Source organism: Eucyclogobius newberryi, unplaced genomic scaffold, assembly GCF_026437365.1.
Source record: "Eucyclogobius newberryi isolate DKJ021-1_F unplaced genomic scaffold, fEucNew1.0.hap1 SCAF_4, whole genome shotgun sequence".
In the NCBI taxonomy this organism is placed as follows: Eukaryota; Metazoa; Chordata; class Actinopteri; order Gobiiformes; family Gobiidae; genus Eucyclogobius; species Eucyclogobius newberryi.
The window spans coordinates 39512823-39538568 of NW_027316056.1; the positions used below are offsets into that span (position 1 = coordinate 39512823).

Sequence of the window (25746 nt, forward strand, 5' to 3'; positions counted from 1 at the left end):
TTATTGTGTGGTTATTGTGTGGTTATTGTGTGATTATTGTGTGGTTATTGTGTGATTATTGTGTGATTATTGTGTGATTATTGTGTGATTATTGTGTGATTATTGTGTGGTTATTGTGTGATTATTGTGTGGTTATTGTGTGATTATTGTGTGATTATTGTGTGATTATTGTGTGATTATTGTGTGATTATTGTGTGGTTATTGTGTGGTTATTGTGTGATTATTGTGTGGTTATTGTGTGATTATTGTGTGGTTATTGTGTGATTATTGTGTGGTTATTGTGTGATTATTGTGTGGTTATTGTGTGGTTATTGTGTGATTATTGTGTGATTATTGTGTGGTTATTGTGTGATTATTGTGTGGTTATTGTGTGGTTATTGTGTGGTTATTGTGTGGTTATTGTGTGATTATTGTGTGGTTATTGTGTGGTTATTGTGTGGTTATTGTGTGATTATTGTGTGATTATTGTGTGGTTATTGTGTGATTATTGTGTGATTATTGTGTGATTATTGTGTGGTTATTGTGTGGTTATTGTGTGGTTATTGTGTGGTTATTGTGTGATTATTGTGTGATTATTGTGTGATTATTGTGTGATTATTGTGTGGTTATTGTGTGATTATTGTGTGATTATTGTGTGGTTATTGTGTGGTTATTGTGTGGTTATTGTGTGATTATTGTGTGGTTATTGTGTGATTATTGTGTGGTTATTGTGTGATTATTGTGTGATTATTGTGTGATTATTGTGTGGTTATTGTGTGGTTATTGTGTGGTTATTGTGTGATTATTGTGTGGTTATTGTGTGGTTATTGTGTGGTTATTGTGTGATTATTGTGTGGTTATTGTGTGATTATTGTGTGGTTATTGTGTGGTTATTGTGTGATTATTGTGTGATTATTGTGTGATTATTGTGTGATTATTGTGTGGTTATTGTGTGATTATTGTGTGGTTATTGTGTGGTTATTGTGTGGTTATTGTGTGATTATTGTGTGATTATTGTGTGGTTATTGTGTGGTTATTGTGTGATTATTGTGTGGTTATTGTGTGGTTATTGTGTGGTTATTGTGTGGTTATTGTGTGGTTATTGTGTGGTTATTGTGTGGTTATTGTGTGATTATTGTGTGGTTATTGTGTGGTTATTGTGTGGTTATTGTGTGATTATTGTGTGATTATTGTGTGATTATTGTGTGGTTATTGTGTGGGTGGTTATTGTGTGGTTATTGTGTGGTTATTGTGTGATTATTGTGTGGTTATTGTGTGGTTATTGTGTGGTTATTGTGTGATTATTGTGTGGTTATTGTGTGGTTATTGTGTGGTTATTGTGTGGTTATTGTGTGGTTATTGTGTGGTTATTTTGTGGTTATTGTGTGATTATTGTGTGATTATTGTGTGGTTATTGTGTGATTATTGTGTGATTATTGTGTGATTATTGTGTGATTATTGTGTGGTTATTGTGTGATTATTGTGTGGTTATTGTGTGGTTATTGTGTGATTATTGTGTGATTATTGTGTGGTTATTGTGTGATTATTGTGTGGTTATTGTGTGGTTATTGTGTGGTTATTGTGTGGTTATTGTGTGGTTATTGTGTGATTATTGTGTGATTATTGTGTGGTTATTGTGTGATTATTGTGTGGTTATTGTGTGATTATTGTGTGATTATTGTGTGATTATTGTGTGATTATTGTGTGGTTATTGTGTGGTTATTGTGTGGTTATTGTGTGGTTATTGTGTGGTTATTGTGTGATTATTGTGTGGTTATTGTGTGATTATTGTGTGGTTATTGTGTGATTATTGTGTGATTATTGTGTGATTATTGTGTGGTTATTGTGGGTGGTTATTGTGTGGTTATTGTGTGGTTATTGTGTGATTATTGTGTGGTTATTGTGTGGTTATTGTGTGGTTATTGTGTGATTATTGTGTGGTTATTGTGTGGTATTGTGTGGTTATTGTGTGGTTATTGTGTGGTTATTGTGTGGTTATTGTGTGATTATTGTGTGGTTATTGTGTGGTTATTGTGTGATTATTGTGTGATTATTGTGTGATTATTGTGTGATTATTGTGTGATTATTGTGTGGTTATTGTGTGGTTATTGTGTGATTATTGTGTGGTTATTGTGTGATTATTGTGTGGTTATTGTGTGGTTATTGTGTGATTATTGTGTGGTTATTGTGTGGTTATTGTGTGATTATTGTGTGGTTATTGTGTGATTATTGTGTGTTATTGTGTGGTTATTGTGTGGTTATTGTGTGATTATTGTGTGGTTATTGTGTGGTTATTGTGTGATTATTGTGTGATTATTGTGTGATTATTGTGTGATTATTGTGTGATTATTGTGTGGTTATTGTGTGATTATTGTGTGGTTATTGTGTGATTATTGTGTGATTATTGTGTGGTTATTGTGTGATTATTGTGTGGTTATTGTGTGATTATTGTGTGGTTATTGTGTGATTATTGTGTGGTTATTGTGTGATTATTGTGTGGTTATTGTGTGATTATTGTGTGGTTATTGTGTGATTATTGTGTGGTTATTGTGTGGTTATTGTGTGATTATTGTGTGATTATTGTGTGGTTATTGTGTGATTATTGTGTGGTTATTGTGTGGTTATTGTGTGGTTATTGTGTGGTTATTGTGTGATTATTGTGTGGTTATTGTGTGGTTATTGTGTGGTTATTGTGTGATTATTGTGTGGTTATTGTGTGATTATTGTGTGGTTATTGTGTGGTTATTGTGTGGTTATTGTGTGATTATTGTGTGGTTATTGTGTGATATTGTGTGTTATTGTGTGATTATTGTGTGATTATTGTGTGATTATTGTGTGATTATTGTGTGGTTATTGTGTGGTTATTGTGTGATTATTGTGTGGTTATTGTGTGATTATTGTGTGGTTATTGTGTGATTATTGTGTGGTTATTGTGTGATTATTGTGTGGTTATTGTGTGGTTATTGTGTGATTATTGTGTGATTATTGTGTGGTTATTGTGTGATTATTGTGTGGTTATTGTGTGTTATTGTGTGATTATTGTGTGTTATTGTGTGATTATTGTGTGTTTATTGTGTGGTTATTGTGTGTTATTGTGTGGTTATTGTGTGGTTATTGTGTGATTATTGTGTGGTTATTGTGTGGTTATTGTGTGGTTATTGTGTGATTATTGTGTGTTATTGTGTGTTTGTGTGATTTGTGTGGTTATTGTGTGGTTATTGTGTGATTATTGTGTGGTTATTGTGTGTTATTGTGTGGTTTTGTGTGGTTATTGTGTGGTTATTGTGTGTTATTGTGTGGTTATTGTGTGGTTATTGTGTGGTTATTGTGTGGTTATTGTGTGGTTTATTGTGTGATTATTGTGTGGTTATTGTGTGATTATGTGTGGTTATTGTGTGATTATTGTGTGGTTATTGTGTGGTTATTGTGTGTGGTTATTGTGTGGTTTTTGTGTGGTTTTTGTGTGATTATTGTGTGGTTATTGTGTGGTTATTGTGTGGTTATTGTGTTGGTTATTGTGATTTGTGTGATTGTGTGGTTATTGTGTGGTTATTGTGTGGTTATTGTGTGGTTATTGTGTGGTTATTGTGTGATTATTGTGTGATTATTGTGTGATTATTGTGTGATTATTGTGTGGTTATTGTGTGGTTATTGTGTGTTATTGTGTGATTGTGTGATTATTGTGTGTTATTGTGTGGTTATTGTGTGATTATTGTGTGTTATTGTGTGTTATTGTGTGATTATTGTGTGATTATTGTGTGATTATTGTGTGGTTATTGTGTGGTTATTGTGTTTGTGGTTATTGGTGTTTATTGTGTGATTATTGTGTGTTATTGTGTGATTATTGTGTGATTATTGTTGTGGTATTGTGTGATATTGTGTGGTTATTGTGTGATTATTGTGTGGTTATTGTGTGATTATTGTGTGGTTATTGTGTGATTATTGTGTGTTATTGTGTGGTTATTGTGTGGATTATTGTGTGATTATTGTGTGGTTATTGTGTGATTATTGTGTGGTTATTGGTGGTTATTGTGTGTTATTGTGTGGTTATTGTGTGATTATTGTGTGGTTATTGTGTGGTTATTGTGTGGTTATTGTGTGATTATTGTGTGGTTATTGTGTGATTATTGTGTGGTTATTGTGTGGTTATTGTGTGGTTATTGTGTGATTATTGTGTGGTTATTGTGTGATTATTGTGTGATTATTGTGTGATTATTGTGTGATTATTGTGTGATTATTGTGTGATTATTGTGTGGTTATTGTGTGGTTATTGTGTGATTATTGTGTGGTTATTGTGTGATTATTGTGTGATTATTGTGTGATTATTGTGTGATTATTGTGTGATTATTGTGTTGTTATTGTGTGGTTATTGTGTGATTATTGTGTGATTATTGTGTGGTTATTGTGTGGTTATTGTGTGGTTATTGTGTGATTATTGTGTGATTATTGTGTGATTATTGTGTGATTATTGTGTGATTATTGTGTGGTTATTGTGTGATTATTGTGTGGTTATTGTGTGGTATTGTGTGATTATTGTGTGGTTATTGTGTGATTATTGTGTGATTATTGTGTGATTATTGTGTGATTATTGTGTGATTATTGTGTGGTTATTGTGTGGTTATTGTGTGATTATTGTGTGGTTATTGTGTGATTATTGTGTGATTATTGTGTGATTATTGTGTGATTATTGTGTGATTATTGTGTGATTATTGTGTGGTTATTGTGTGGTTACTTGTGTGATTATTGTGTGTTATTGTGTGATTATTGTGTGGTTATTGTGTGATTATTGTGTGGTTATTGTGTGATTATTGTGTGGTTATTGTGTGGTTATTGTGTGATTATTGTGTGATTATTGTGTGGTTATTGTGTGATTATTGTGTGGTTATTGTGTGGTTATTGTGTGGTTATTGTGTGGTTATTGTGTGATTATTGTGTGGTTATTGTGTGGTTATTGTGTGGTTATTGTGTGATTATTGTGTGATTATTGTGTGGTTATTGTGTGATTATTGTGTGATTATTGTGTGATTATTGTGTGGTTATTGTGTGGTTATTGTGTGGTTATTGTGTGGTTATTGTGTGATTATTGTGTGATTAATTGTGTGATTATTGTGTGATTATTGTGTGGTTATTGTGTGATTATTGTGATTATTGTGTGATTATTGTGTGGTTATTGTGTGATTATTGTGTGGTTATTGTGTGATTATTGTGTGATTATTGTGTGGTTATTGTGTGGTTATTGTGTGGTTATTGTGTGATTATTGTGTGGTTATTGTGTGATTATTGTGTGGTTATTGTGTGATTATTGTGTGATTATTGTGTGGTTATTGTGTGGTTATTGTGTGGTTATTGTGTGATTATTGTGTGGTTATTGTGTGGTTATTGTGTGGTTATTGTGTGATTATTGTGTGGTTATTGTGTGATTATTGTGTGGTTATTGTGTGGTTATTGTGTGTTATTGTGTGATTATTGTGTGATTATTGTGTGATTATTGTGTGGTTATTGTGTGATTATTGTGTGATTATTGTGTGATTATTGTGTGGTTATTGTGTGATTATTGTGTGGTTATTGTGTGATTATTGTGTGGTTATTGTGTGATTATTGTGTGGTTATTGTGTGATTATTGTGTGGTTATTGTGTGATTATTGTGTGATTATTGTGTGATTATTGTGTGGTTATTGTGTGGTTATTGTGTGGTTGTGTGGTATTGTGTGTTATTGTGTGGTTATTGTGTGGTTATTGTGTGGTTATTGTGTGGTTATTGTGTGGTTATTGTGTGGTTATTGTGTGGTTATTGTGTGGTTATTGTGTGGTTATTGTGTGGTTATTGTGTGGTTATTGTGTGATTATTGTGTGGTTATTGTGTGATTATTGTGTGGTTATTGTGTGATTATTGTGTGATTATTGTGTGATTATTGTGTGGTTATTGTGTGGGTGGTTATTGTGTGGTTATTGTGTGGTTATTGTGTGATTATTGTGTGGTTATTGTGTGGTTATTGTGTGTTATTGTGTGATTATTGTGTGGTTATTGTGTGGTTATTGTGTGGTTATTGTGTGGTTATTGTGTGGTTATTGTGTGGTTATTGTGTGGTTATTGTGTGATTATTGTGTGATTATTGTGTGGTTATTGTGTGATTATGTGTGGTTATTGTGTGATTATTGTGTGGTTATTGTGTGGTTATTGTGTGATTATTGTGTGATTATTGTGTGGTTATTGTGTGATTATTGTGTGGTTATTGTGTGGTTATTGTGTGGTTATTGTGTGGTTATTGTGTGGTTATTGTGTGATATTGTGTGATTATTGTGTGGTTATTGTGTGATTATTGTGTGATTATTGTGTGTTATTGTGTGATTATTGTGATTATTGTGTGATTATTGTGTGATTATTGTTTGGTTATTGTTGGTTATGTGTTATTGTGTGATATTGGTATTGTGTGGTTATTTGTGATTATCGTGTGATTATCGTGTGGTTATTGTGTGGTTATCGTGTGATTATCGTGTGATTATTGTGTGGTTATTGTGTGGTTATTGTGTGATTATCGTGTGATTATCGTGTGGTTATCGTGTGGTTATTGTGTGATTATCGTGTGATTATTGTGTGGTTATTGTGTGGTTATTGTGTGATTATTGTGTGATTATCGTGTGGTTATTGTGTGGTTATTGTGTGATTATCGTGTGATTATCGTGTGGTTATCGTGTGGTTATCGTGTGGTTATCGTGTGATTATCGTGTGATTATTGTGTGGTTATTGTGTGATTATCGTGTGATTATCGTGTGGTTATTGTGTGGTTATTGTGTGATTATCGTGTGATTATCGTGTGATTATCGTGTGGTTATTGTGTGGTTATTGTGTGATTATCGTGTGATTATCGTGTGGTTATCGTGTGATTATTGTGTGGTTATTGTGTGATTATCGTGTGATTATCGTGTGATTATTGTGTGATTATTGTGTGGTTATTGTGTGATTATTGTGTGGTTATTGTGTGATTATTGTGTGGTTATTGTGTGATTATTGTGTGATTATTGTGTGATTATTGTGTGATTATTGTGTGGTTATTGTGTGATTATTGTGTGATTATTGTGTGGTTATTGTGTGATTATTGTGTGATTATTGTGTGGTTATTGTGTGATTATTGTGTGGTTATTGTGTGATTATTGTGTGGTTATTGTGTGGTTATTGTGTGATTATTGTGTGATTATTGTGTGGTTATTGTGTGATTATTGTGTGATTATTGTGTGGTTATTGTGTGATTATCGTGTGATTATCGTGTGATTATTGTGTGATTATTGTGTGGTTATTGTGTGATTATTGTGTGGTTATTGTGTGATTATTGTGTGGTTATTGTGTGATTATTGTGTGATTATTGTGTGATTATTGTGTGATTATTGTGTGGTTATTGTGTGATTATTGTGTGATTATTGTGTGGTTATTGTGTGATTATTGTGTGATTATTGTGTGGTTATTGTGTGATTATTGTGTGGTTATTGTGTGATTATTGTGTGGTTATTGTGTGGTTATTGTGTGATTATTGTGTGATTATTGTGTGGTTATTGTGTGATTATTGTGTGATTATTGTGTGGTTATTGTGTGATTATTGTGTGATTATTGTGTGATTATTGTGTGGTTATTGTGTGATTATTGTGTGATTATTGTGTGATTATTGTGTGGTTATTGTGTGATTATTGTGTGATTATTGTTGTACCTTCTCCACACAGGACTCTGCCACGTCCACGTAGACGGAGTCGGCGACCACTTCCTCCTGTCTGGACCAGGACAGCGAGTAGAAGGCCACGACCCGGAAAGAAGGCATCATGTCGGGGGTAACGGTGACGCCGACCGAAGCCTCATGTTGGAACAACACTTCCACCTGCGCCGAGCTGATGATGCGCCCTTTGTTCAGCACCTGAGGGAAGTCAGAGTTCTGATGGGACAGAGTGTAATGTCCTGGGACAGGGAGGACACATGCTTCACCTGAGGGAAGTCAGAGTTCTGATGGGACAGAGTGTAATGTCCTGGGACAGATGTACCATGTACAGATGTACCATGTACAGATGTACCATGTAGGTGATGTACCATGTACAGATGTACCATGTAGGTGATGTACCATGTAGGGGATGTACCATGTACAGATGTACCATGTAGGTGATGTACCATGTACAGATGTACCATGTAGGTGATGTACCATGTAGGTGATGTACCATGTACAGATGTACCATGTAGGTGATGTACCATGTAGGTGATGTACCATGTACAGATGTACCATGTAGGTGATGTACCATGTACAGATGTACCATGTAGGTGATGTACCATGTAGGTGATGTACCATGTACAGATGTACCATGTAGGTGATGTACCATGTACAGATGTACCATGTAGGTGATGTACCATGTAGGTGATGTGCTTGATGTGCTGCCGGTGCTCCTGGTTCTCCACGCTCACAGAGAAGCTGAGCACCAGGTCGACGCCCAGCTCCACCCTCTGGTCCCTCACTGTGATGTGGAGCAGGTTCTGGGACGAGGTGGGCGTGGCATAGGGCCTCAGCTGGAGCTCTGTTCTGGCCTGCTGCTCCGCCCTCAGCCCCGCCTCCACCGTCTCCGCCTGAACAAGGGATTTTATGACTTCATTCACAGGGAAAATACTATGATGAAAAACACACTTGCAGCCCGGTTCACAAAAGTAACACCTTAAAAGGATATTTTAATTATTATTTAAAACTAAATGAATTATTTACAATTCATTTAATGTAATATTTATGTAGGAAGTTTCTCATTTGTACAACTTTATTAAAAACTCAACGGCTTATTAACTACTTTATGTATTTGTTCTTCTTCTAAAAGTGTTTGGGTTTCAAAGTACATTTACGTATCTCATATTATTAATCAAATATTGCATTGTGTAAGATTGTATGTTTGTTAGAATTTGGATGGAACTATTTGTGGGGCGGAAGGATATGGCTCATGTGTGTTCACGTGAGCAGGTAGAAAGAAGAGTCAATTCTCGGTGTTGTTCACATGTTCGGAGCTGACAATAAAAGCTGTTCCGAGGAGCTGACCTTCTCCTGGCATCATTCTACACCCACGATAAACACAAGACCTGTTACAATTGTATTCATTTAAATGAACGATCGTGAGGCGGAGCCTCGTGTTCTGACCGTGAGGCGGAGCCTCGTGTTCTGACCGTGAGGCGGAGTCTCGTGTTCTGACCGTGAGGCGGAGCCTCGTGTTCTGACCGTGAGGCGGAGTCTCGTGTTCTGACCGTGAGGCGGAGCCTCGTGTTCTGACCGTGAGGCGGAGCCTCGTGTTCTGACCGTGAGGCGGAGTCTCGTATTCTGACCGTGAGGCGGAGTCTCGTATTCTGACCGTGAGGCGGAGTCTCGTGTTCTGACCGTGAGGCGGAGCCTCGTGTTCTGACCGTGAGGCGCAGTGCTGTCCGGTCTCTGGGCATGTTGAGAGCGGTGCGAGCGGTGCCGTCCTTGACCGTGAGCGGCGTGTCCAGCAGCGACAGCTTCACTTGGACACTTCTGACCGGAGAGCCGTCGTGGTGCCTCACGTCCACCTGCGTTACAACCACTATTACTCAAGTACTTCCAGAACGTAGGGGTCAAAGTTCAGCTCGGGTGAGGTCAGCAGGAGACATGTGATTATTGTGATTATTCAGGTCGTAATATAATCCAAATTATAATTGTGATGATTTTAGAAGCATTTTTTGTTCAATATATTGTCAAAAAAAGACAAATATTTGGCTGTTTTTGGCCCAATTTAACTTTATTTTGTCTTTCAGATAGTTCCTGTTCATAAACTTGAGGAACATGTTTGTTGTTATTGTCACTGTGTCAAACCTTTTCCTCAGAATCAAAGTCATTAAAATAGTAATAGACTTTTTGCTCGTTATGTTCCCCTCTCAACACGCAGTGGCAGAGTTCAACCACAGGTGGCAGCGCACGCTCAGGCTGTGACCATTTTAAGTCACAAATCTGCAGAATGAGAAATCGAAAATGAAGAAGAAGAAGAAGAAGAAGAAGAAGAAGAAGAAGAAGAAGAAGAAGAAGAAGAAGAAGAAGAAGAAGAAGAAGAAGACGAAGAAGAAGAAGAAGAAGAAGAAGAAGAAGAAGAAGAAGAAGAAGAAGAAGAAGAAGAAGAAGACAAGGTCGAGGCAAAAAGAGTCAATTCATCTGAACACGCACGGAACCGGGACTAACGAGGGGATAATTAAACACCATTAAACTCGATTAAACTCGATTAAACACCATTAAACACCATTAAACTCGATCAAACTCAATTAAACACCATTAAACACGACTCGATTAAACACGATTAAACTCGATTAAACACGATTAAACTCGATTAAACACCATTAAACACCATTAAACTCGATTAAACACCATTAAACACCATTAAACTCGATTAAACATGATTAAACCCGATTAAACTCGATCAAACACCATTAAACACCATTAAACTCGATTAAACACCATTAAACACTATTAAACTCGATTAAACACCATTAAACCCGATTAAACTCGATCAAACTCAATTAAACACCATTAAACTCGATTAAACACGATTAAACTCGATTAAACTTGATAAAACACCATTAAACACCATTCAAAACCATTCAACTCGATTAAACACAATTAAACACCATTAAACTCGATTAAACACCATTAAACACCATTAAACTCGACTAAACATGATTAAACCCGATTAAACTCGATAAAACACCATTAAACTCGATTAAACACCATTAAACTCGATTAAAAACCATTAAACCCGATTAAACTCGATAAAACACCATTAAACACCATTAAACTCTATTAAACACCATTAAACACGACTAAACTCGATTAAACACCATTAAACACCATTAAACAATATTGAACACCATTAAACACGACTAAACTCGATTAAACACCATTAAACACCATTAAACTCGATTAAACACCATTAAACACCATTAAACTCGATTAAACACCATTAAACTCGACTAAACTCGATTAAACACCACTAAACTCAATGAAACTCGATTAAGCACCATTAAACACCATTAAACACCATTAAACTCGATTAAACACGATTAAACTCGACTAAACTCGATTAAACACCACTAAACTCAATGAAACTCGATTAAGCACCATTAAACACCATTAAACACCATTAAACTCGATGAAACACCAATGAACTCGATTAAACTTGATTAAACATGATTAAACCCGATTAAACTCGATTAAACACCATTAAACTTGATTAAACACCATTAAACACGACTAAACTCGATTAAACACCATTGAACACAACTAAACTCAATTAAACACCATTAAACACAACTAAACTCAATTAGACACCATTAAACACGACTAAACACCATTTAACTCGATTAAAAACCATTAAACCCGATTAAACTCGATAAAACACCATTAAACACCATTAAACTCTATTAAACACCATTAAACACGACTAAACTCGATTAAACACCATTAAACACCATTAAACTCGATTAAACACGATTACACTCGACTAAACTCGATTAAACACCACTAAACTCAATTAAACTCGATTAAGCACCATTAAACACCATTAAACACCATTAAACTCGATTAAACACCAATGAACTCAATTAAACTTGATTAAACACGATAAATACGATTAAACTCGATTAAACATGATTGAACTCGATTAAACTTGATAAAACACCATTAAACACCATTCAAAACCATTAAACTCGATTAAACACAATTAAACACCATTAAACTCGATTAAACACCATTAAACACCATTAAACTCGATTAAACACCATTAAACACCAATAAACTCGATTAAACATGATTAAACCCGATTAAACTCGATAAAACACCATTAAACACCATTAAACTCGATTAAACACCATTAAACTCGATTAAACATGATTAAACCCGATTAAACTCGATAAAACACCATTAAACACCATTGAACTCGATTAAAAACCATTAAACCCGATTAAACTCGATAAAACACCATTAAACACCATTAAACTCGATTAAACACCATTAAACACTATTAAACTCGATTAAACACCATTAAACCCGATTAAACTCGATCAAACTCAATTAAACACCATTAAACACCATTAAACTCGATTAAACATGATTAAATCCGATTAAACTCGATTAGACACCATTAAACTCGATTAAATACCATTAAACCCGATTAAACTCCATAAAACACCATTAAACACCATTAAACTCGATTAAACACGATTAAACTCGACTAAACTCGATTAAACACCACTAAACTCAATGAAACTCGATTAAGCACCATTAAACACCATTAAACACCATTAAACTCGATTAAACACGATTAAACTCGACTAAACTTGATTAAATACCACTAAACTCAATGAAACTCGATTAAGCACCATTAAACACCATTAAACACCATTAAACTCGATTAAACACCATTAAACACCATTGAACTCGATGAAACACCAATGAACTCGATTAAACTTGATTAAACATGATTAAACCCAATTAAACTCGATTAAACACCATTAAACTTGATTAAACACCATTAAACACGACTAAACTCGATTAAACACCATTAAACACCATTGAACTCGATTAAACACGATTAAACTCGACTAAACTCGATTAAACACCATTAAACTTGATTAAACACCATTAAACACAACTAAACTCAATTAGACACCATTAAACACGACTAAACACCATTAAACTCGATAAAACACCATTAAACACGACTAAACTCGATCAAACACCATTAAACACAACTAAACTCAATTAAACACCATTAAACACAACTAAACTCAATTAGACACCATTAAACACGACTAAACACCATTAAACTTGATTAAAAACCATTAAACACGACTAAACTCGATTAAACACCATTAAACACAACTAAACTCAATTAAACACCATTAAACTTGATTAAACACCATTAAACACGACTAAACTCGATTAAACACCATTAAACACAACTAAACTCAATTAAACACCATTAAACACAACTATACTCAATTAGACACCATTAAACACGACTAAACACCATTAAACTCGATTAAAAACCATTAAACCCGATTAAACTCGATAAAACACCATTAAACACCATTAAACTCTATTAAACACCATTAAACACGACTAAACTCGATTAAACACCATTAAACACCATTAAACACCATTAAACTCGATTAAACATGATTAAACCCGATTAAACTCGATAAAACACCATTAAACTCGATTAAACTTGATAAAACACCATTAAACACCATTCAAAACCATTAAACTCGATTAAACACAATTAAACACCATTAAACTCGATTAAACACCATTAAACACCATTAAACTCGATTAAACGTGATTAAACCCGATTAAACTCGATAAAACACCATTAAACTCGATTAAACACCATTAAACTCGATTAAAAACCATTAAACCCGATTAAACTCGATAAAACACCATTAAACACCATTAAACTCAATTAAACATCATTAAACACTATTAAACTCGATTAAACACCATTAAACCCGATTAAATTCGATCAAACTCAATTAAACACCATTAAACTCGATTAAACACGATTGAACTCGATTAAACTTGATAAAACACCATTAAACACCATTCAAAACCATTCAACTCGATTAAACACAATTAAACACCATTAAACTCGATTAAACACCATTAAACACCATTAAACTCGACTAAACATGATTAAACCCGATTAAACTCGATAAAACACCATTAAACACCATTAAACTCGATTAAACACCATTAAACTCGATTAAATACCATTAAACCCGATTAAACTCCATAAAACACCATTAAACACCATTAAACTCGATTAAACACGATTAAACTCGACTAAACTCGATTAAACACCACTAAACTCAATGAAACTCGATTAAGCACCATTAAACACCATTAAACACCATTAAACTCGATTAAACACGATTAAACTCGACTAAACTTGATTAAATACCACTAAACTCAATGAAACTCGATTAAGCACCATTAAACACCATTAAACACCATTAAACTCGATTAAACACCATTAAACACCATTGAACTCGATGAAACACCAATGAACTCGATTAAACTTGATTAAACATGATTAAACCCAATTAAACTCGATTAAACACCATTGAACTTGATTAAACACCATTAAACACGACTAAACTCGATTAAACACCATTAAACACCATTGAACTCGATTAAACACGATTAAACTCGACTAAACTCGATTAAACACCATTAAACTTGATTAAACACCATTAAACACAACTAAACTCAATTAGACACCATTAAACACGACTAAACACCATTAAACTCGATAAAACACCATTAAACACGACTAAACTCGATTAAACACCATTAAACACAACTAAACTCAATTAAACACCATTAAACACAACTAAACTCAATTAGACACCATTAAACACGACTAAACACCATTAAACTTGATTAAAAACCATTAAACACGACTAAACTCGATTAAACACCATTAAACACAACTAAACTCAATTAAACACCATTAAACTTGATTAAACACCATTAAACACGACTAAACTCGATTAAACACCATTAAACACAACTAAACTCAATTAAACACCATTAAACACAACTATACTCAATTAGACACCATTAAACACGACTAAACACCATTAAACTCGATTAAAAACCATTAAACCCGATTAAACTCGATAAAACACCATTAAACACCATTAAACTCTATTAAACACCATTAAACACGACTAAACTCGATTAAACACCATTAAACACCATTGAACACCATTAAACTCGATTAAACATGATTAAACCCGATTAAACTCGATAAAACACCATTAAACTCGATTAAACTTGATAAAACACCATTAAACACCATTCAAAACCATTAAACTCGATTAAACACAATTAAACACCATTAAACTCGATTAAACACCATTAAACACCATTAAACTCGATTAAACATGATTAAACCCGATTAAACTCGATAAAACACCATTGAACTCGATTAAACACCATTAAACTCGATTAAAAACCATTAAACCCGATTAAGCTCGATAAAACACCATTAAACACCATTAAACTCGATTAAACATCATTAAACACTATTAAACTCGATTAAACACCATTAAACCCGATTAAATTCGATCAAACTCAATTAAACACCATTAAACTCGATTAAACACGATTGAACTCGATTAAACTTGATAAAACACCATTAAACACCATTCAAAACCATTCAACTCGATTAAACACAATTAAACACCATTAAACTCGATTAAACACCATTAAACACCATTAAATTCGACTAAACATGATTAAACCCGATTAAACTCGATAAAACACCATTAAACACCATTAAACTCGATTAAACACCATTAAACTCGATTAAATACCATTAAACCCGATTAAACTCGATAAAACACCATTAAACACCATTAAACTCTATTAAACACCATTAAACACAACTAAACTCGATTAAACACCATTAAACTCGATTAAACACAATTAAACTCGACTAAACTCGATTAAACACCACTAAACTCAATGAAACTCGATTAAGCACCATTAAACACCATTAAACACCATTTAACTCGATTAAACACGATTAAACTTGACTAAACTCGATTAAACACCACTAAACTCAATGAAACTCGATTAAGCACCATTAAACACCATTAAACTCGATTAAACACCAATGAACTCGATTAAACTTGATTAAACACGATTAAATACGATTAAACTCAATTAAACATGATTAAACCCGATTAAACTCGATTAAACACCATTCAACTTGATTAAACACCATTAAACACGACTAAACTCGATTAAACACCATTAAACACAACTAAACTCAATTAAACACCATTAAACACAACTAAACTCAATTAAACACCATTAAACACGACTAAACACCATTAAACTCGACTAAACACCATTAAACACGACTAAACTCGATTAAACACCATTAAACACAACTATACTCAATTAGACACCATTAAACACGACTAAACACCATTAAACTCGATTAAAAACCATTAAACCCGATTAAACTCGATAAAACACCATTAAACACCATTAAACTCTATTAAACACCATTAAACACGACTAAACTCGATTAAACACCATTAAACACCATTAAACTCGATTAAACACGATTAAACTCGACTAAACTCGATTAAACACCACTAAACTCAATTAAACTTGATTAAGCACCATTAAACACCATTAAACACCATTAAACACCATTAAACTCGATGAAACACCAATGAACTCGATTAAACTTGATTAAACACGATTAAATACGATTAAACTCGATTAAACATGATTGAACTTGATTAAACTTGATAAAACACCATTAAACACCATTCAAAACCATTAAACTCGATTAAACACCATTAAACTCGATTAAAAACCATTAAACCCGATTAAACTCGATAAAACACCATTAAACACCATTAAACTCGATTAAACACCATTAAACACTATTAAACTCGATTAAACACCATTAAACCCGATTAAACTCGATCAAACTCAATTAAACACCATTAAACTCGATTAAACACGATTGAACTCGATTAAACTTGATAAAACACCATTAAACACCATTCAAAACCATTAAACTCGATTAAACACAATTAAACACCATTAAACTCGATTAAACACCATTAAACACCATTAAACTCGATTAAACATGATTAAACCCGATTAAACTCGATAAAACACCATTAAACTCGATTAAACACCATTAAACTCGATTAAATACCATTAAACCCGATCAAACTCGATAAAAAACCATTAAACACCATTAAACTCTATTAAACACCATTAAACACGACTAAACTCGATTAAACACCATTAAACACCATTGAACTCGATTAAACACCATTAAACTCGACTAAACTCGATTAAACACCACTAAACTCAATGAAACTCGATTAAGCACCATTAAACACCATTAAACACCATTAAACTCGATTAAACACGATTAAACTCGACTAAACTCGATTAAACACCACTAAACTCAATGAAACTCGATTAAGCACCATTAAACACCATTAAACACCATTAAACTCGATGAAACACCATTAAACACCATTAAACACAACTAAACACCATTAAACACAACTAAACTCAATTAAACACCATTAAACACCACTAAACTCAATGAAACTCGATTAAGCACCATTAAACACCATTAAACACCATTAAACTCGATGAAACACCATTAAACACCATTAAACTCGATTAAACACCATTAAACACAACTAAACTCAATTAAACACCATTAAACACGACTAAACTCTATTAAACACCATTAAACACGACTAAACACCATTAAACTCGATTAAAAACCATTAAACCCGATTAAACTCGATAAAACACCATTAAACACCATTAAACTCTATTAAACACCATTAAACACGACTAAACTCGATTAAACACCATTAAACACCATTGAACTCGATTAAACACGATTAAACTCGACTAAACTCGATTAAACACCACTAAACTCAATTAAACTCGATTAAGCACCATTAAACACCATTAAACACCATTAAACTCGATGAAACACCAATGAACTCGATTAAACTTGATTAAACACGATTAAATACGATTAAACTCGATTAAACATGATTTAACTCGATTAAACTTGATAAAACATCATTAAACACCATTCAAAACCATTAAACTCGATTAAACACAATTAAACACCATTAAACTCGATTAAACACCATTAAACACCATTAAACTCGATTAAACACCATTAAACACCAATAAACTCGATTAAACGTGATTAAACCCGATTAAACTCGATAAAACACCATTAAACACCATTAAACTCGATTAAACACCATTAAACTCGATTAAAAACCATTAAACCCGATTAAACTCGATAAAACACCATTAAACACCATTAAACTCGATTAAACACCATTAAACACTATTAAACTCGATTAAACACCATTAAACCCGATTAAACTCGATCAAACTCAATTAAACACCATTAAACTCGATTAAACACGATTGAACTCGATTAAACTTGATAAAACACCATTAAACACCATTCAAAACCATTCAACTCGATTAAACACAATTAAACACCATTAAACTCGATTAAACACCATTAAACACCATTAAACTCGACTAAACATGATTAAACCCGATTAAACTCGATAAAACACCACTAAACACCATTAAACTCGATTAAACACCATTAAACTCGATTAAATACCATTAAACCCGATTAAACTTGATAAAACACCATTAAACACCATTAAACTCTATTAAACACCATTAAACACGACTAAACTCGATTAAACACCATTAAACACCATTAAACTCGATTAAACACGATTAAACTCGACTAAACTCGATTAAACACCACTAAACTCAATGAAACTCGATTAAGCACCATTAAACACCATTAAACACCATTAAACTCGATTAAACACCATTAAACTCGACTAAACTCGATTAAACACCACTAAACTCAATGAAACTCGATTAAGCACCATTAAACACCATTAAACACCATTAAACTCAATTAAACACCATTAAACACCATTAAACTCGATGAAACACCAATGAACTCGATTAAACTTGATTAAACATGATTAAACCCAATTAAACTCGATTAAACACCATTAAACTTGATTAAACACCATTAAACACGACTAAACTCGATTAAACACCATTAAACACAACTAAACTCAATTAAACACCATTAAACACAACTAAACTCAATTAGACACCATTAAACACGACTAAACACCATTAAACTCGATAAAACACCATTAAACACGACTAAACTCGATTAAACACCATTAAACACAACTAAACTCAATTAAACACCATTAAACACAACTAAACTCAATTAGACACCATTAAACACGACTAAACACCATTACACTCGATTAAAAACCATTAAACCCGATTAAACTCGATAAAACACCATTAAACACCATTAAACTCTATTAAACACCATTAAACACGACTAAACTCGATTAAACACCATTAAACACCATGAAACTCGATTAAACACCATTAAACTCGACTAAACTCGATTAAACACCACTAAACTCAATTAAACTCGATTAAGCACCATTAAACACCATTAAACACCATTAAACTCGATGAAACACCAATGAACTCGATTAAACTTGATTAAACACGATTAAATACGATTAAACTCGATTAAACATGATTGAACTTGATTAAACTTTTTAAAACACCATTAAACACCATTCAAAACCATTAAACTCGATTAAACACAATTAAACACCATTAAACTCGATTAAACACCATTAAACACCATTAAACTCGATTAAACACCATTAAACACCAATAAACTCGATTAAACATGATTTTACCCGATTAAACTCGATAAAACACCATTAAACACCATTAAACTCGATTAAACACCATTAAACTCGATTAAAAACCATTAAACCCGATTAAACTCGATAAAACACCATTAAACACCATTAACCTCGATTAAACATCATTAAACACTATTAAACTCGATTAAACACCATTAAACCCGATTAAATTCGATCAAACTCAATTAAACACCATTAAACTCGATTAAACACGATTGAACTCGATTAAACTTGATAAAACACTATTAAACACCATTCAAAACCATTCAACTCGATTAAACACAATTAAACACCATTAAACTCGATTAAACACCATTAAACACCATTAAACTCGACTAAACATGATTAAACCCGATTAAACTCGATAAAACACCATTAAACACCATTAAACTCGATTAAACACCATTAAACTCGATTAAATACCATTAAACCCGATTAAACTCGATAAAACACCATTAAACACCATTAAACTCTATTAAACACCATTAAACACAACTAAACTCGATTAAACACCATTAAACTCGATTAAACACAATTAAACTCGACTAAACTCGATTAAACACCACTAAACTCAGAGAAACTCGATTAAGCACCATTAAACACCATTAAACACCATTTAACTCGATTAAACACGATTAAACTTGACTAAACTCGATTAAACACCACTAAACTCAATGAAACTCGATTAAGCACCATTAAACACCATTAAACTCGATTAAACACCAATGAACTCGATTAAACTTGATTAAACACGATTAAATACGATTAAACTCAATTAAACATGATTAAACCCGATTAAACTCGATTAAACACCATTCAACTTGATTAAACACCATTAAACACGACTAAACTCGATTAAACACCATTAAACACAACTAAACTCAATTAAACACCATTAAACACAACTAAACTCAATTAAACACCATTAAACACGACTAAACACCATTAAACTCGACTAAAAACCATTAAACCCGATTAAACTCGATAAAACACCATTAAACACCATTAAACTCTATTAAACACCATTAAACACGACTAAACTCGATTAAACACCATTAAACACCATTAAACTCGATGAAACACCAATGAACTCGATTAAACTTGATTAAACACGATTAAATACGATTAAACTCGATTAAACATGATTAAACCTGATTAAACTCGATTAAACACCATTCAACTTGATTAAACACCATTAAACACGACTAAACTCGATTAAACACCATTAAACACAACTAAACTCAATTAAACACCATTAAACACAACTAAACTCAATTAAACACCATTAAACACGACTAAACACCATTAAACTCGATTAAAAACCATTAAACCCGATTAAACTCGATAAAACACCATTAAACACCATTAAACTCTATTAAACACCATTAAACACGACTAAACTCGATTAAACACCATTAAACACCATTAAACTCGATTAAACACGATTAAATTCGACTAAACTCGATTAAACACCACTAAACTCAATTAAACTCGATTAAGCACCATTAAACACCATTAAACACCATTAAACTCGATTAAACACCATTAAACACCATTAAACTCGATGAAACACCAATGAACTCGATTAAACTTGATTTAATACGATTAAATACGATTAAACTCGATTAATCATGATTAAACCCGATTAAACTCGATTAAACACCATTAAACTTGATTAAACACCATTAAACACGACTAAACTCGATTAAACATGATTGAACTCGATTAAACTTGATAAAACACCATTAAACACCATTCAAAACCATTAAACTCGATTAAACACCATTAAACACCATTAAACTCGATTAAACACCATTAAACACCAATAAACTCGATTAAACATGATTAAACCCGATTAAACTCGATAAAACACCATTAAACACCATTAGACTCGATTTAACACCATTAAACTCGATTAAAAACCATTAAACCCGATTAAACTTGATTAAACACGATTAAATACGATTAAACTCGATTAAACATGATTAAACCCGATTAAACTTGATTAAACACCATTAAACTTGATTAAACACCATTAAACACGACTAAACTCGATTAAACACCATTAAACACAACTAAACTCAATTAAACACCATTAAACACAACTAAACTCAATTAAACACCATTAAACACGACTAAACACCATTAAACTCGATAAAACACCATTAAACACCTTTAAACTTGATTAAACACCATTGAACACCATTAAACTCCATTAAACACCATTAAACACCATTAAACTCGATTAAACACCATTGAACACCATTAAACTCCATTAAACACCATTAAACACCATCAAACTCGATTAAACACCATTGAACACCATTAAACTCCATTAAACACCATTAAACACCATTAAACTCGATTAAACACCATTGAACACCATTAAACGCCATTAAACTTGATTAAACACCATTGAACACCATTAAACTCGATTAAACACCATTAAACACCATTAAACTCGATTAAACACCATCAAACTCCATTAAACACCATTAAACTTGATTAAACACCATTGAACACCATTAAACTTGATTAAACACCATTAAACACCATTAAACTCGATTAAACACCATTAAACACCATTAAACACATATATATCGTGTTTGACCTTGATGCTGAGGGGAAGGCCGGGCTTGAAGTACTTCGGAGCGTCTCGGAACGATAAAACGTACGGGGAAATCACGACCCTGATCCCGCCCTTCTCCGCCTCCACCAGGTCACCGCCTGGAAATACCACAAGGGGCAGCAGTGAGTCATTATCATCGTCATTATTATTATAAAGACACAATGTACAAACTGTCTAACGTGTTTAAGCGGATACGTTTGACTTTGACTTTGAGCCTGTACTTCATACTCAACTGTAAACACAAATGTAAACATCAAATTAAGCCAGTTATCTAAATCTTACTCTTACTTTTTTACTAATTAGAGATGTTAATTGAGCTCTGAGGAGTGTCCATTTTGCGTCCAGTAAACGTGAGTAATATATATTTATTCTTGTTTAAATGTTTTTATTGTTACTAAAGTATGTAAGAGTATATGTGAGTATGTAAGAGTATATGTGAGTATATGTGAGTATGTAAGAGTATATGTGAGTATGTAAGAGTATATGTGAGTATATGTGAGTATGTAAGAGTATATGTGAGTATGTAAGAGTATATGTGAGTATGTAAGAGTATATGTGAGTATGTAAGAGTATATGTGAGTATATGTGAGTATATGTGAGTAAGAGTATATGTGAGTATATGTGAGTATGTAAGAGTATATGTGAGTATGTAAGAGTATATGTGACGGTCCCTCTTCTGCCTGAAGAGTGGGTCCAGCTCGCCTCCGATGGTCCCTCTTCTGCCTGAAGAGTGGGTCCAGCTCGACTCAGACGGTCCCTCTTCTGCCTGAAGAGTGGGTCCAGCTCGACTCAGACGGTCCCTCTTCTGCCTGAAGAGTGGGTCCAGCTCCAGTCTCCTTGTGTCCGTCTGTCCGTCTGTGAGAGTCGGATCTCTCCTTCACTGGAACTCCTCCAGGTTTCTACGCTTTTTTCCCAAAGAGGTTTTTTTTGTAGTTTTTCCTGGCCGAGAAGGAGAGTCTAAGGACAGAGGACCCTGGGACATCGTCCCTCGCCACCACAGACATTGTCTGACTTCATCGCCACCACAGACATTGTTGATTCATTTCTCCCTGTGGCCCTCAGAGGCAACTGTTGTTGTGATTTTGGGCCTTACAAAAATAAATTGATTTGATTTGATGATTTGATATATGTGAGTATGTAAGAGTATATGTGAGTATATGTGAGTATATGTGAGTAAGTAAGAGTATATGTGAGTATATGTGAGTATATGTGAGTAAGTAAGAGTATATGTGAGTATATGTGAGTATGTAAGAGTATATGTGAGTATGTAAGAGTATATGTGAGTATATGTGAGTATATGTGAGTAAGTAAGAGTATATGTGAGTATATGTGAGTAAGTAAGAGTATATGTGAGTATATGTGAGTAAGTAAGAGTATATGTGAGTATGTAAGAGTATGTGTGAGTATGTAAGAGTATATGTGAGTATATGTGAGTATATGTGAGTATGTAAGAGTATTTCTAAGAGTATGTGTGAGTATGTAAGAGTATATGTGAGTATGTAAGAGTATATGTGATTATGTAAGAGTATATGTGAGTATGTAAGAGTATATGTGAGTATGTAAGAGTATATGTGAGTATGTAAGAGTATATGTGAGTATGTAAGAGTATATGTGAGTATGTAAGAGTATATGTGAGTATGTAAGAGTATATGTGAGTATGAAAGAGTATATGTGAGTATGTAAGAGTATATGTGAGTATATGTGAGTATGTAAGAGTATATGTGAGTATGTAAGAGTATATTTGAGTATATGTGAGTATATGTGAGTATGTAAGAGTATATGTGAGTATGTAAGAGTATATGTGAGTATATGTGAGTATGTAAGAGTATATGTGAGTATGTAAGAGTATATGTGTGTATGAAAGAGTATATGTGAGTATGTAAGAGTATATGTGAGTAAGTAAGAGTATATGTGAGTATATGTGAGTATGTAAGAGTATATGTGAGTATATGTGAGTATGTAAGAGTATATGTGAGTATGTAAGAGTATATGTGAGTATGTAAGAGTATATGTGAGTATGTAAGAGTATATGTGAGTATGTAAGAGTATATGTGAGTAAGTAAGAGTATATGTGAGTAAGTAAGAGTATATGTGAGTATATGTGAGTATGTAAGAGTATATGTGAGTAAGTAAGAGTATATGTGAGTATATGTGAGTATGTAAGAGTATATGTGAGTATGTAAGAGTATATGTGAGTATATGTGAGTATGTAAGAGTATATGTGAGTATGTAAGAGTATATTTGAGTATATGTGAGTATGAAAGAGTATTAATACTCGAGTACCTGACTGAGTGAGCACTGACGCTTTGACGTAGATGGATTTTCCCACTAAACTCCGGATGTTCGGGAACTCGGCCCTGAGGTCACTCTGGGTCAGAGAGACTGTCCCTCCGTCCAGCTGGAGCCACACAAACAACACGAAATGAGCCACACAAACAACACGCAATGAGCCACACAAACAACACGCAATGAGCCACACAAACAACACGCAATGAGCCACACAAACAACACGCAATGAGCCACACAAACAACACGCAATGAGCCACACAAACAACACGCAATGAGCCACACAAACAACACGCAATGAGCCACACAAACAACACGCAATGAGCCACACAAACAACACGTAATGAGCCACACAAACAAAACGCAATGAGCCACACAAACAACACGCAATGAGCCACACAAACACAAAATGAGCCACACAAACAACACGCAATGAGCCACAGAGCCACACAAACAACACGCAATGAGCCACACAAACAACACGCAATGAGCCACACAAACAACACGCAATGAGCCACACAAACAACACGCAATGAGCCACACAAACAACACGAAATGAGCCACACAAACAACACGCAATGAGCCACACAAACAACACGAATTGAGCCACACAAACACGAAATGAGCCACACAAACAACACACAATGAGCCACACAAACAACACGCAATGAGCCACACAAACAACACGCAATGAGCCACACAAACAACACGCAATGAGCCACACAAACAACACGCAATGAGCCACACAAACAACACGCAATGAGCCACACAAACAACACGCAATGAGCCACACAAACAACACGCAATGAGCCACACAAACACAAAATGAGCCACACAAACAACACGCAATGAGCCACAGAGCCACACAAACAACACGCAATGAGCCACACAAACAACACGCAATGAGCCACACAAACACGAAATGAGCCACACAAACAACACGCAATGAGCCACACAAACAACACGCAATGAGCCACACAAACAATACGCAATGAGCCACACAAACAACACGAATTGAGCCACACAAACACGAAATGAGCCACACAAACAACACGCAATGAGCCACACAAACAACACGCAATGAGCCACACAAACAACACGAAATGAGCCACACAAACAACACGCAATGAGCCACACAAACAACACGAAATGAGCCACACAAACAACAGGCAATGAGCCACACAAACAACACGCAATGAGCCACACAAACAACACGCAATGAGCCCTACAAACAACACGCAATGAGCCACACAAACAACACGCAATGAGCCACACAAACAACACGCAATGAGCCACACAAACAACACGCAATGAGCCACACAAACAACACGCAATGAGCCACACAAACAACACGCAATGAGCCACACAAACACGAAATGAGCCACACAAACAACACGCAATGAGCCACACCAACAACACGCAATGAGCCACACAAACAACACGCAATGAGCCACACAAACAACACGCAATGAGCCAC

General features: G+C 34.1%; 1 protein-coding gene across 1 annotated transcript in view; it reads right to left on the reverse strand.

Moving 5' to 3' along the window:
- The window catches only part of LOC140378045 (complement C3-like), a 165377-nt gene that overhangs the window by 47927 nt on the left and 91704 nt on the right, over positions 1–25746 (reverse strand). The window contains exons 11-15 of the mRNA XM_072463676.1: positions 24267–24381; positions 21966–22081; positions 9389–9532; positions 8363–8575; positions 7680–7880 (exon numbers count right to left, since the gene is read on the reverse strand). Of these exons, the coding sequence (XP_072319777.1) occupies positions 7680–7880; positions 8363–8575; positions 9389–9532; positions 21966–22081; positions 24267–24381 (789 nt within the window). The remainder of the gene's footprint in view (positions 1–7679; positions 7881–8362; positions 8576–9388; positions 9533–21965; positions 22082–24266; positions 24382–25746) is intronic.